Source organism: Amblyomma americanum, chromosome 6 (genome assembly GCF_052857255.1).
Source record: "Amblyomma americanum isolate KBUSLIRL-KWMA chromosome 6, ASM5285725v1, whole genome shotgun sequence".
Classification (NCBI taxonomy): Eukaryota; Metazoa; Arthropoda; class Arachnida; order Ixodida; family Ixodidae; genus Amblyomma; species Amblyomma americanum.
This window is the reverse complement of record NC_135502.1, coordinates 188,056,434-188,068,065: the sequence shown is the minus strand read 5'-3', so window position 1 is coordinate 188,068,065 and position 11,632 is coordinate 188,056,434. Positions and strand designations below refer to the sequence as shown.

The 11,632-nt window shown below is 47.6% G+C and overlaps 1 protein-coding gene across 6 annotated transcripts; it reads right to left on the bottom strand.

Moving 5' to 3' along the window:
* Positions 1-4,160: 4,160 nt before the first annotated feature.
* On the bottom strand, positions 4,161-9,689 carry LOC144094216 (uncharacterized). 6 transcript variants are annotated; one of them, XM_077628145.1, is made up of 6 exons: positions 9,614-9,688; positions 9,258-9,323; positions 8,280-8,456; positions 7,996-8,055; positions 7,857-7,910; positions 4,161-7,799 (listed from the first exon to the last, which is right to left on the bottom strand). In XM_077628145.1, exons 1-6 carry the CDS (start codon positions 9,650-9,652, stop codon positions 6,999-7,001), a joined length of 1,197 nt encoding a protein of 398 aa, XP_077484271.1. In that variant the 5' UTR covers positions 9,653-9,688; the 3' UTR covers positions 4,161-6,998. The 6 variants fall into 6 exon arrangements, with proteins under 6 accessions (XP_077484271.1, XP_077484272.1, XP_077484274.1 ...); XM_077628146.1 differs by having other exon boundaries at positions 4,161-7,910; positions 8,280-8,327; positions 8,403-8,456; XM_077628148.1 differs by having other exon boundaries at positions 8,403-8,456; positions 9,614-9,687.
* Positions 9,690-11,632: the final 1,943 nt, after the last annotated feature.

The window sequence follows — 11,632 nt, the reverse complement described above, 5'->3', positions numbered from 1 at the left end:
TCCAGAACCTGGTAGAACGAGACCTGGGATTTATGAAGGGCGTGCCTAATAACGTACAATACTGGCACACCCGCAAGGGCGAGCTCTTTGCCATGATACGCCAATTGGGCAAGCCCACGGCGTTCCTCACCCTCTCGGCCTCGGAGATGCATTGGCCCGACCTCCTGAAGTTCCTGAAGAAACTAAAGGTTGCAAAGGACGAAGTCGACTACGACGAAGAGGAGATGGACAGGTACTACGCAGCCGTCCTGGTGAACGAGGACCCGGTGGTTTGCGCCATCTACTTTGAACATATGGTCAGAGTAATCATGCAGATACTTTGCAACAAACGCATAAGCCCCTTCCGGCCAAACCACGTCGTCGAATACTTCAAACGCATCGAATTCCAACACCGAGGCAGTGCTCACGCACAAATTCTCCTCTGGCTTGCTAACGCGCCTAATGAACAGGTGGAGAACGGCGGGATGCCCGAGACGGTTGCTTTGCCCGAACGCATCCTGTCCCTGAACAACGAGGCCTTGGCCAGGCCCAGGTGCCAACGCCACGAGCACACCCACATGTGCTACAAGGGATCGAGGAAGACGTGTCGCTTCAACTTCCCCTTGTGGCCGATGCCTTAATGCACCGTGGTGTTGACTCCACTGGTCTCGCCAAAAAAGGAAGAAGACCCCGAGGGCGCCAAGCACTTTGAAAACCTCAAGGCGACGAGGGATGCTCTGCACGACGTCTTGCAACACACGATTTACGCGTCGTTTGAATACATGTGGGAACAGCACGGCATCCGCGACTTTGGGCACTACCAGATGGTGATCCGAGCTGGCCTTACGAGGCCCACCCTGATGCTCAAGCGAGACCTGGACCAATGCAACGTCAACGCATTCAACCCGTGGATTGGCCACGTCCTCAACTTGAACATGGACCTGCAGATAATCCTGGACGTGTACACCTGTGCCGCCTACGTGGTCGAGTACGTAAACAAGTCCAATCGTGGCGTCTCTTCCCTCAACCGAGCCCTCCGGGCCATCTTCGACGAAGACGCGGAGAACAAGCTGACGTACGAGCTGGCCCTACGCAAACTCGGCGTGCGCATCCTGAACGGAATTGAAATGTCCGCACAAGAAGCGGCCTGGGTGTTGCTGCAGTTCCACATGAGCGAAACCAGCACGGACGTCATCTTCGTGAACACGGTGTGGCCCGAAGAGCGGATTCGCGGCAAGAAGACGAAGGACGAAATGGACAGGGAACACCTCGAAGTGACCAGCACCGACATTTGGCGGAAGAGTGCTATCGACAAGTACGAAGAACGCCCTCCCGAGCTGGAAGACCTCACGCTGGCCGAATTCATGACCGAATACAGCTCGAAAGGCAAGCTGACTAAGCGCACGAAGAGGGCGATCCTCCGATGCCGCGACTACATCAACGACGTCGTCAACTACAAGAGGGAGCACGTGATGCTGTACGTGCCCTTTAGGAGGGAAAACGAGTTTCTAGATCGCAACAAGTTCGAGACCATCTTCGACGAAAACAAGGAGAGACTCATGGAGGTCAAGGAGAAGTTCAATAGCGGCGTAACCAGTGCCGAGCTCTTGGAATACGTCAAAAACATCAACGAGAGCATGGGAATAGAGGACGACGAGCGCGCGGTGGCCGCAGTGGAAGGAGAGGAGAGAGGCGCGACTCGGGCCAAAGTCGTGGTCGAGAACGACGACACCGATATCGTGCCCGAGAACGTGGTCGCGAGCGCCTTTGTCGCCTCGAACTGCCCCGCCGTGAAGAAGCGGGAAGACTGCATGCCGCTGGAAGACTTCTATGCGAGGATGAGGATGACTAACCACCGGCAGCGCATGATAATCGAGGAAGTGATTCATCGCCTCACGACCGAAGACTCCGAGCCCCTCAGAATCTTCTTCACCGGTCCGGCCGGCTGCGGCAAGACCTTCACCCTCCACCTCATCATGGACGTCTACAACAGATACTGCAAAAGCAAGAAGATCGCTTACGGAGACGCCGAGATCTCGGGGGTTACCGCCTACGTCGCCTGCGCCACGACGGGCAAGGCCGCGGTCGCCTTAAACGGAGCGACCGTCCACTCGGCCCTCAAGATGGTCATGTCACACACCCGCGAGGACAAGGGTCTCTCCACGGCCGACCTAAACACGTTCAGAACCCTCTTCAAGGGAGTGAGATGCGTAATCATCGACGAGGTCAGCATGCTCTCCTCCGATTTGCTCCGGCAGGTCGACCGAAGGCTCCGCCAAATCAGGGCCGACAGGATGAGAGAGCCCTTCGGGGCCTTCGACGTCATTCTGTGCGGAGACATGAGGCAACTGCCACCCGTTAGAGCGTCCGAGGTGTACAAACGACCCAAGTCCAATGGAGCCGTGTTCAGCACCGAGGTCATGGCGTGGCATACCCTCGAATACTTCCCCCTGACTCAAGTGGTCCGCCAGAGCGACGTGGTCTTCTCCAACCTTCTAACCAAGATCGGAGACGGCGCCGTGCTGGAGGACTTTGAAGTGGAGCTCCTCGAGTCCAGATTCGTCGACGCGGAAGAGGCGGGAAGTCGCTCCAAAGCCGTGCGGCTCTACTGCAGCAATGCAGACGTCGATGCCTACAACGACAAGATCGCAAAGCGCTCCCAAGACAAGGTAGACCATTCGGCCAGAGATTTCATAACCGGGTATAGGTCCCAGGACGAAAAGTACGCGGCGGCCAGAGCGCTGGAAACGTCCGGCCGAGTCGAGACTGGGAATTTACCCGCGACCATTGCCCTGTGCGCAGAGAAACCGTACATGCTTCTAAAGAACATAGACATAACCGATGGCCTGGTAAACGGAATCGCCGGAAAACTGAAGCTCATCGAGTACGATGCAAAGGGAGAGCCCTGCCGAGTCTGGCTGCGCTGCCCCCCTGGAGTTGGAATCTTGGCCAAGGCAAAGCTGGCCCAGCGCGGCTACAGACGAAACATGAATGCCTGGATACCCATCGACCTCATGTCCATGCAATTCCAGCTGAAGGGAAAACTGCTGAAACACATGTCGGTGAAACGCACCCAGTTCCCCCTGGTACCCGCAAGCGCGATGACGATTCACAAATCCCAGGGAGGAACCTTCGACGCGGTCGTCTACGAGTATGCGGCCAACCACCCCCAAAAGCTGGTCTATGTGGCCCTTAGCAGAGCCACGAGCCTGGAAGGCCTCTACTTGACCAACAAGGACGGCTGCCACAAGTTCACGCATAGAGGCCCAAACCCCGACAGGGCGCTTAAAGCAGAGTTTGAACGCTTTCAGCAGCACCCTCTGGAAACGGCCTTTAGCCGCTGCGAAAGGCTAGTGGAGAAGAGCGCGGTCACCATAGCTACTCTAAACGTTAGATCGCTGCTCTTGCACAACTGCGAAATCACCTCGGATGCAATGCTCATGTCTGCGCATGCGCTGGTGTTTACGGAAACCGGGGTGGACAAAGACACTCCGGAGACGATTAAAGGCTTCACCCTGGTTGGTGCTGCGAAACGACCCGACCAAACCAGAAATGCCGGGGTGGCGATCTACGTCAGAGACCCCCTACGAGCTAAGGTCGTGACGCCGGCGGTGCCGATGCAGCGAGGAGAAGCTCTCTGCGTAGAGGTCGCGGCTCTCGACTTGGTCGTCTCTGGTGTATAAGTCGCGCCCCAAACGAGCAACCAAGATGCAATCAACATCATGGCAGACGGACTGCCGCCGCGCACCGACAAAAGAATGTTAGTCTGCACGGGAGACTTCAATAAGGACCCGGTGAGAGACAGGACATTTCTGCAGGCCGTCGAAGAAAGATATGCCCTCGGCTTATGTCAACTACAGCCAAAGTCCACGACTCAGTGGGGAAACAGTTTAGACTTGGTGTTGTGTAGAAATGCTCAAAGACAATACAGAATAAGTGACGTGCAAACCAAGAGTCATGCATTTACGGACCATAAGAGTGTGTTTGTCGGGCTGCAAAGAATAAAGTACGACGATTAACCTAAAACCACGTCTCCGTTACTTAGCCCCATCCACACTGAGGCAGCTGCTTAACATGCTTCGCATCCACTGGGCTTAACCTTGATAAGTCTCCAATTTTTTGCTTTCTTAGTGTGTTAATCGCACGTTAGCATTTGAAATAAATGAGTCAAGCCCTAACAGTACTGGGATTGAAGCTGAACCTTTATTGTTCTTGCTGCTCTTTGATCAGAGGGCCCTTCAGATTGCATAGGCCAGCACAAACGAAAACAATCGTGTTGATATGCTTCCTTGACTTGATAGGCAAAGCCTGCTTAAAAATTCGATAAGTCTTTATCCGATTGATAGCACGTTCCACATGGATGCGCAGTGAGGCAATTCGCCTGGTTTTTGTCACTTCTTTTTCAGCAAGTTGACTCTTTCCTAAAAGACAACAAATATGAGCATTTCAAACCCAGAGGTGCATGAAAGCTTGCAATGTAGAGAACAGTCTACATACCTCTGGTGAAGGCCGGCACATCTTTTTTTTTTATCTTTATCTTTATTTCCAGAAGACAACTGGATGGTCTCTTGGGCTAAAAGCTACACAAAAGCTTGACGAGGCCCAAGAGACCATTACAAGGCAGCAGCGTAAAGAATAGAAACATAATAGATGAATAGTACATAGGTAGACAGTAATAGGGAAATAATAAAACAGTTACTGTGACAGGTAATAATGATGTCAATCACATAAAGCTACCAGTAATGAACTGAAACCAAAATAAAACAACTGAAAAGCACATACGCGGAATAAACAAACAAAAATTAATGGATCACAACTGCACAAAACAGGAATGTAATTGTTTTTTGTTCAAGCCCACTGTGTGTCTATATTTGTTTAGTATTGTAGGGAGGTTATGGGTAAGTGACTGATATTTATAAAATGTACGAAAATGAGGAACTGCCCACGCATCAACATTTCTTGTTTGCACGCTAATATTTCGTCGCTCTAAGGATGCCAAGGACTTTAGAAGGTTAGTAACTTCAGGGGAGGAAAAGTAGACTGACTGTAATAGGCGAAATTCATACAACTTGTCTACACTTATGATATTGAATGATTCAAATGCACCCTTTGTAGTTTCCATGGGCTCAATATTTGCTATGTAACGGATGATTTTTTTCTGTAAAACCAGGAGTTTATTTAAATTGGTTTTTGTGGTTGTGCACCAAACTAGACTGCAGTATCTTAAATGAGAGTTAAACAAAGCATGATATACTTGAAGTTTTATCGTGGGTGGAAGTACAGTACGACAGCGCGATATAACTCCTGTAATCGAGGAAAGTTTTTTACGAAGGTGATCAATGTGGGCATCCCAGGTTAGATGTGAGGAAAAATGTACACCTAATATTTTATGGTTGTCAACGATTTCAATTTCTTGGTGCTCATAGGTTATAGTGTGATTTATTTCAACTAATTTGTTTTTAGCGCGGAATATAATAGCTTTATTAGTGCAATTGATTTGAAGTCTGTTTAACTTGGACCATGTGGATAGCTTAGCTAAAAATTCATTACATTGCATGATTAAACCATCAGCATTTGGGCCAGAAATAAGAATAGTACTATCGTCAGCATATATCACTAGTTTTACTGTATTATCAATATTCACCAAGTCATTAACGTATGTATTGAACAACAGCGGACCTAACACACTTCCCTGGGGTACGCCACTCTTTATCGGAAAAAGGGATGAGCTGCAGTTTTTGACAAACACTCTCTGAAACCTGTTGCTGAGGTAGCATTTCAGCAAAGCTAGACACGTGCCGCGGATCCCGTAAGCTTGTATTTTGGATAGAAGAATGTTATGGTCCAGACAGTCAAAAGCCCTGCTGAAATCTATAAAAACAGCCAATGAGAACAAATTACTTTCTATGTTTCGTAAAATATTTTCTTTTAATGTTAGTAAAGCAGTTTCCGTCGATCTGTCCTTCCTAAAACCGAACTGTGCATTTGTTATTATGTTTTCTTTGTTAAAGAAGTTAGTTATACGAGCAAAAATGATTTTTTCTAGTGCCTTAGAAAATACAGGGAGGACTGAAATTGGGCGATAGTTTGTTGCCAAGTTTGGGTCGCCGCCCTTGAAGATTACAGAAACCCTGGCACATTTCATTTTTTCAGGAAAGACGCCCGAATCCAGTATTAAATTAAGTATGTAAGCAAGTACGGATGTAAGTAAGGTCAATACATACTTTATCGGCATGATTTGAATGTTTTCAATATCAAGCGCCTTACTGTTTCGGAGCAACATGAAAGTGTTATAAATCTCCTGCTCATCAGTAGGCTGAAGGTATATTGTTTTCATTGTACTAGTGGAGATTCCAGTTGTATCTGGAGGATAGTCACAAGGATTTGCAATACTCACAAAATGATTGCTAAGGTAATCCGCAAGCGCTTTACCGCTCAATTCACCACCTTCATGTGTTAAAACATCCGGAAGGGAACTTTTACTTTTACGACCCAAAACAGTGTTTATTGCTTTCCATGCAGCATCCGGGCGTTGTCGAGCGCAGTCTGCAAATAACTGCTCATAGTATAAAGATTTCGCTCTCCGAAGCTCAGCGTTTAGCTTATTCCGCAATATTTTAAACTCCTTTAGAGTTTCTTTTGAACGTGCACGCAAGAAGGAATGAAAGTGACGATTTTTATTTTTTATCATTTGTAAGTGTTCTCGAGTGACCCATGGTTTCTTAATCTTTTTTGTTGGCACGATAGTTTGCAAAGGGAAATGTTTAGCATAGATGCACACAAAACGATTTATGAATTCGTTATACGCGTCATTCGCATCCACATTTTTTAGCACGGCAGACCAATCTTGGTTCATGATTTCATTCTTGAACGAGATTAGCTTTCCTTCGGTAATGCGCTGAACAAAAAATGTTTCCCTTTTCACATTCCTGTCCAGTGAATCAATGCGATATGTTAAGAAAGTAGGACAGTGATCACTAACGTCGCAGGCAACTGTGCCTGCATTGTAAATTTCAGTGTCAAGATTCGTAACAATGAGATCTAGCATGGATGATGTAGAACATGTAATTCGAGTTCATGCGGATTCCTTGTGCTTCAAGATGTGGCTCAAGCTTGAATCCACGATCTGCCATAATTTCGTCGCCTGGGAGTAAATAGTCCTCCACACCACATGTCCGAACTATGTATTTATCGGAGGCCCTTCCACCATATACATCCGATACAAACATGATTAGCCCGTTGGGCGCTATGACTGTCAAAAACTTGATAGTATTTGACCCTTTGTATGCGCTGTAGCTCTGTGCCCTTGCCATTAATTTCTTGGGTCTTTGCAACCACGCCTCTGTGCAGTCAAATATGCATGTTGTGCGGTCGTAGCCATTCTTGACAAAGGTGTACGGCATACTGTCATAAACTACTGACCGAGGCAGCCACACCACTATGTCTTCCATTACTTTAGCCAAGGTGGACATCATACTTGAGAATATTGTTGACACTGTCGCAATTGAAATGCTGAATCTTCTTGCAAGGTCCCCACAGAGGAGCCCAAGTCTTAGTCTCATAAGTGTGAGCAACAGCTGTTGCTCTAAACCCAATATTCCCCCTACTTTTGTGCCATTGGCCCTCAGTAAAAGAATGAGCTTATTAAAAGCATCAAACGGGAGGCCAGTGTAGAAGTGTACGTCTTGTGGCGTTAAGTACTGAAAGGGAATGCTTCTCATTGTAAGAGGAGTGTTTGAAATGTCTTTTGTGTCTGCATATGTGTGGTCTGGGACTGGTTCCTCCAATTCCCACTGTGTAGAGTTGTCTTTCTTCTCCACCTGAAATAATAAACAATCTTGTATCATGTTTTGAGAATCCATTTTCTTATAAATTACCTTCATTTCTGTTTCCTCCCTTGACAAACTGCTGTTTTGTTGGTCAGCGGCCATCTATCGGAAAAATACAGGAAAAGATAAACATGAAGGCAATGCAGGTTGTCTTGGTTGGAAAAGTGAACTTTGTATGAGCACTCACAGTTGTTTCTTCAAAGCTAGCGTCTAGGCGAGACGAAGCAGCATCAGTTTTCAATGAGACCTGCTAGAAAAAGAGGCAACATCAGAAATGACCGTCTGGAAGCTCGGACAGCATGCAAGCTTATATACAGTTTACTGCTGCATAGCAAGCTCATTTTTGGAAATTAATACAGATTTGATAGTTAAAGCCATGAGAGTCTAACAACTTGCTGGCAGACAAACACAAGAATGGCAAAAACGGCCTATTTCAGTATGTAGTGGACCTGTATGTGCATACACGCTTACATCTAGTTTGTTGCTGGTCGCAAAGGCATCTTGAACATTACTGATAACCTGTGAAAGAAAGTGCAACAGATGGCTGTAATTTAGCTTCAGCAACAAAGGAACGATGAGAGCATGCATACTTACACTCACTCCGTGGCTGAAAGGTAGGCTGACCGAGTGATGTCCGATACAAACAACCTGCCAACAGAGAAGTACATTAGCTGTGAGTCTACTTTCTCAGCACATTGCAAGGCATCAAATAGTGAGTGCACACTAACACTGTGTTTGCTGATTGAGGACAGGCTTGCTATGGAATCTTCTGTGTTGGATGAGACATGTTATGAAACAGTGCAAATAACCCTGATCTCAAATTATCTAGCATGTGATGATGCTTAACAAGCTTCTCCGTACAATAACTATGGCTTCACTAGAACAGTCATAGCTTGTCGAGACAGGTTCAGTGCAAATGACATGACAAATGCCTCGCACCTTTTGTGTGCCATACGTGAGTGTGTTGCTCCAGACGTCACTCTGTATAGGACCTCTCGCATGCTCAAATATTTTGGGAAAATTTCTCTCACAGTGCTACACTCTGTTTAGGCAACAAATTGCACCATACTCAACATCATGAGCTCTGAAAGCCAGTGCACTGCACAATTTCTTTTCTCTGCTTTACATGGTGGCATCAGCATAGATACGTGCGTAAAGCCATCTGCCTACCAATGTATAACTAGATATGGTACTTGATGCCTTTGTTGCACTGTATGATCTTTCTAGAAGACTCTCGTTTTTGAAATTGCTGTTCTGTATATTTTTTGTACATGAGTCTCATTTCTTGCTCGAATTTCACAGCTGTGCATTTGTCTGAACCGAATATTTGAGACTGCTGTGTTTTTATTGCTTTGAAACACCTTGCCACCTGTCTGTACTTCAGCCCGCTCCTGTAGAAGCCCGATAAATGCTAACAATATTGTGAAATAATAAATGCGCATTTCTTACATTGTGCGGTGGCGTCTGCTGAACTGCATCAGATGCTTCGGACTTGTCACTTGGGCTTTCTTGTCTCTAAAATGCGAAACAAGTGTAACGTGAGCAACAGCTAGCAAGGCAGCAATGTGGGCTAGTTGGTTGTACATTTGATGGGAATAACGCGCTACACAAGGAAAAACAACAACTGAAACGACGGGGCTTGGACTTTGATGGGAATAACCCGCTACACGAGGAAAAACGACAACTGAAACGAGGGCGCTTGTGCAAGCGCCGTCGTTTCAGTTGTTTTTCCTTGTGCAGCGCGTTATTCCCATCAAATGTAACGTGAGTTTCAGCATTTCCATGTACAGACTCAACAATCTGACCTTTCGTTTGACAGGTGGTGGACCACGGTCATCGCGCATCAGGCGTCTGCGGCCGTGGATGACCTGAAACGATTATTATTTATATTAATGGAAATAAAAAGCGCTTCTGTACATCACATATGGCGGTGGTGAAGTTGTGAAACTGCACTTTTACGTTATCGACAACGTTTTAAGTTCAATCTGCGGCCAACCAGCGCATATCGCACCGCTGTCGCTAAACGTGCCCGGTGATGGAGCAAGCAATGGAAAAAAAAAGTGACAAATGCTGTCCGTGCTTTTACGCATGCAAAATTCAGCATAATAAACATTTAAGCTCTGCAGCAAGCAAATTGTATGTTTACTATAAGTAAAACGACAATAATTGTACTTGCCTTTCGCTCGTAGCCGAGATGCAGCATGGGCAGTGGGTTTTGCTCCGTTTGCTTGCCATCGACGAAATGCAGAGAACAGACGCGCGAGTTTGTAGTCGGGGCAAAGTCCTTTCTGTTAACCAGCGACGTCCACTGACGATTCAACTCGGGGTCGACGGAAAAGCGGTGCAACATGAACATGTCACACCCGCACTGAGACCTGGACACAGCATGCTTGGCGCAAGTGCTATCGGCGATGTTTTTCCTTTTACGCTGGTTGTTGCCACAGCCGACAACTACGCAGTGCTGACCAGATGAAGTTCGCGCCGAGTACGGCATCGCGGCATTAGTTGCGAAGGGCGAGAAAATCACGATAAGGCACGGATATCTGTAAACAAGCTACGCCGAGAAGGTAAGAGCCGGCGATGTAACAGCCCGCAGCCAGTTGGCCACCGTGGCAGGCTGGAGAAGCGCGCGGGTCGAGAGTATTTTCACCCTCTCCCAGCAGCCCTCGGTAAAATCGTGTATAGGAGGTATTCACATGACGTCATCCGCAAGGGGCACTAGTGGCCGGCGCGGCATTTGCCATGTTAGTGGTCGCACGCGCGGCAGCCGCAGCATTTACCTCGCTTGTGATGTGTGAAATGTGAGTATATTTAGCGTCTCGCCGCAGATCATCTGTCCGCCCCGTAACACTGGGTGACTTAGTGGATACGCCGTGAACTGCGCGAAGCAGAAAAGAGCGGGCACACTGAAAAGGTTACACTTCATGAAAACGTTCACCCGTAGGAATGTGCAGGCGCCGGCATGGTGTGCGACGTACTACAGGACTGCTGTCATGCGCTGAATTCACCGATAATGAGGCCCGCCTTGTGCACGGCGTAAGTTTGCCGACATGCCAAGGAATTAAAGCATGCAAATCTATGAGACGGTGAAATTGCTTGACAAGTGGGCGAGCCGAAGATCCGTGCTGAGGGTGCCAACGGCCGAAGTGCCGTTCTTGGAGAGGTGAGTAGTTAAACGTGTTTGTTCGTTTAGCTAGCCTAACTTGTCATCTCTGTCTGCTGAAAGTGACATGTTACTACTGAATGTAGCGGAATTGCTGCACATCGCGCTGCTGCGAACCGTCCTATAGATTCCAGGTCTTGTGCACTGGAAGCTACGCTACGTTTCTACAATCAAACCTGCAAAACATTCTCGCTATGTCTGCCATTCGTGTTGCGAGTGCATGACAGTATTTGCTCGACCATTTTGTCGCGTAAATAAAGCAGCTATGACGCAATTTGCCTTTCTGCTGAAACAATGAGGCTTCGGCAGTTCGTGGACTACAGCCGCTGGCAATATGAGTTTCTGCAGCGTCTGTTTTGGGTGGATGCATAGGGTGGATGCAGCTGGCAAAGGATAGGGTTAATTGGAGAGACATGGGAGAGTCCTTTGCCCTGCAGTGGGTGTAGTAAGGCTGATGATGATGATGATGTTTTGGAATATGGGTGATTAATCATGTGCTGTGTTATCCACGATGTGTCCTGCATGAGCAGCTGACGGTTATGAACTGATATTAAATGCTGCAAGTCGTGTACGTTCTTGCGTGCAATGCAGCCGGCCACTTTTGCTGTCGAGTCGCGGCAAGCAGCTCGGTAAAATCACGGTGCAGAATTCTGCTGCAAAC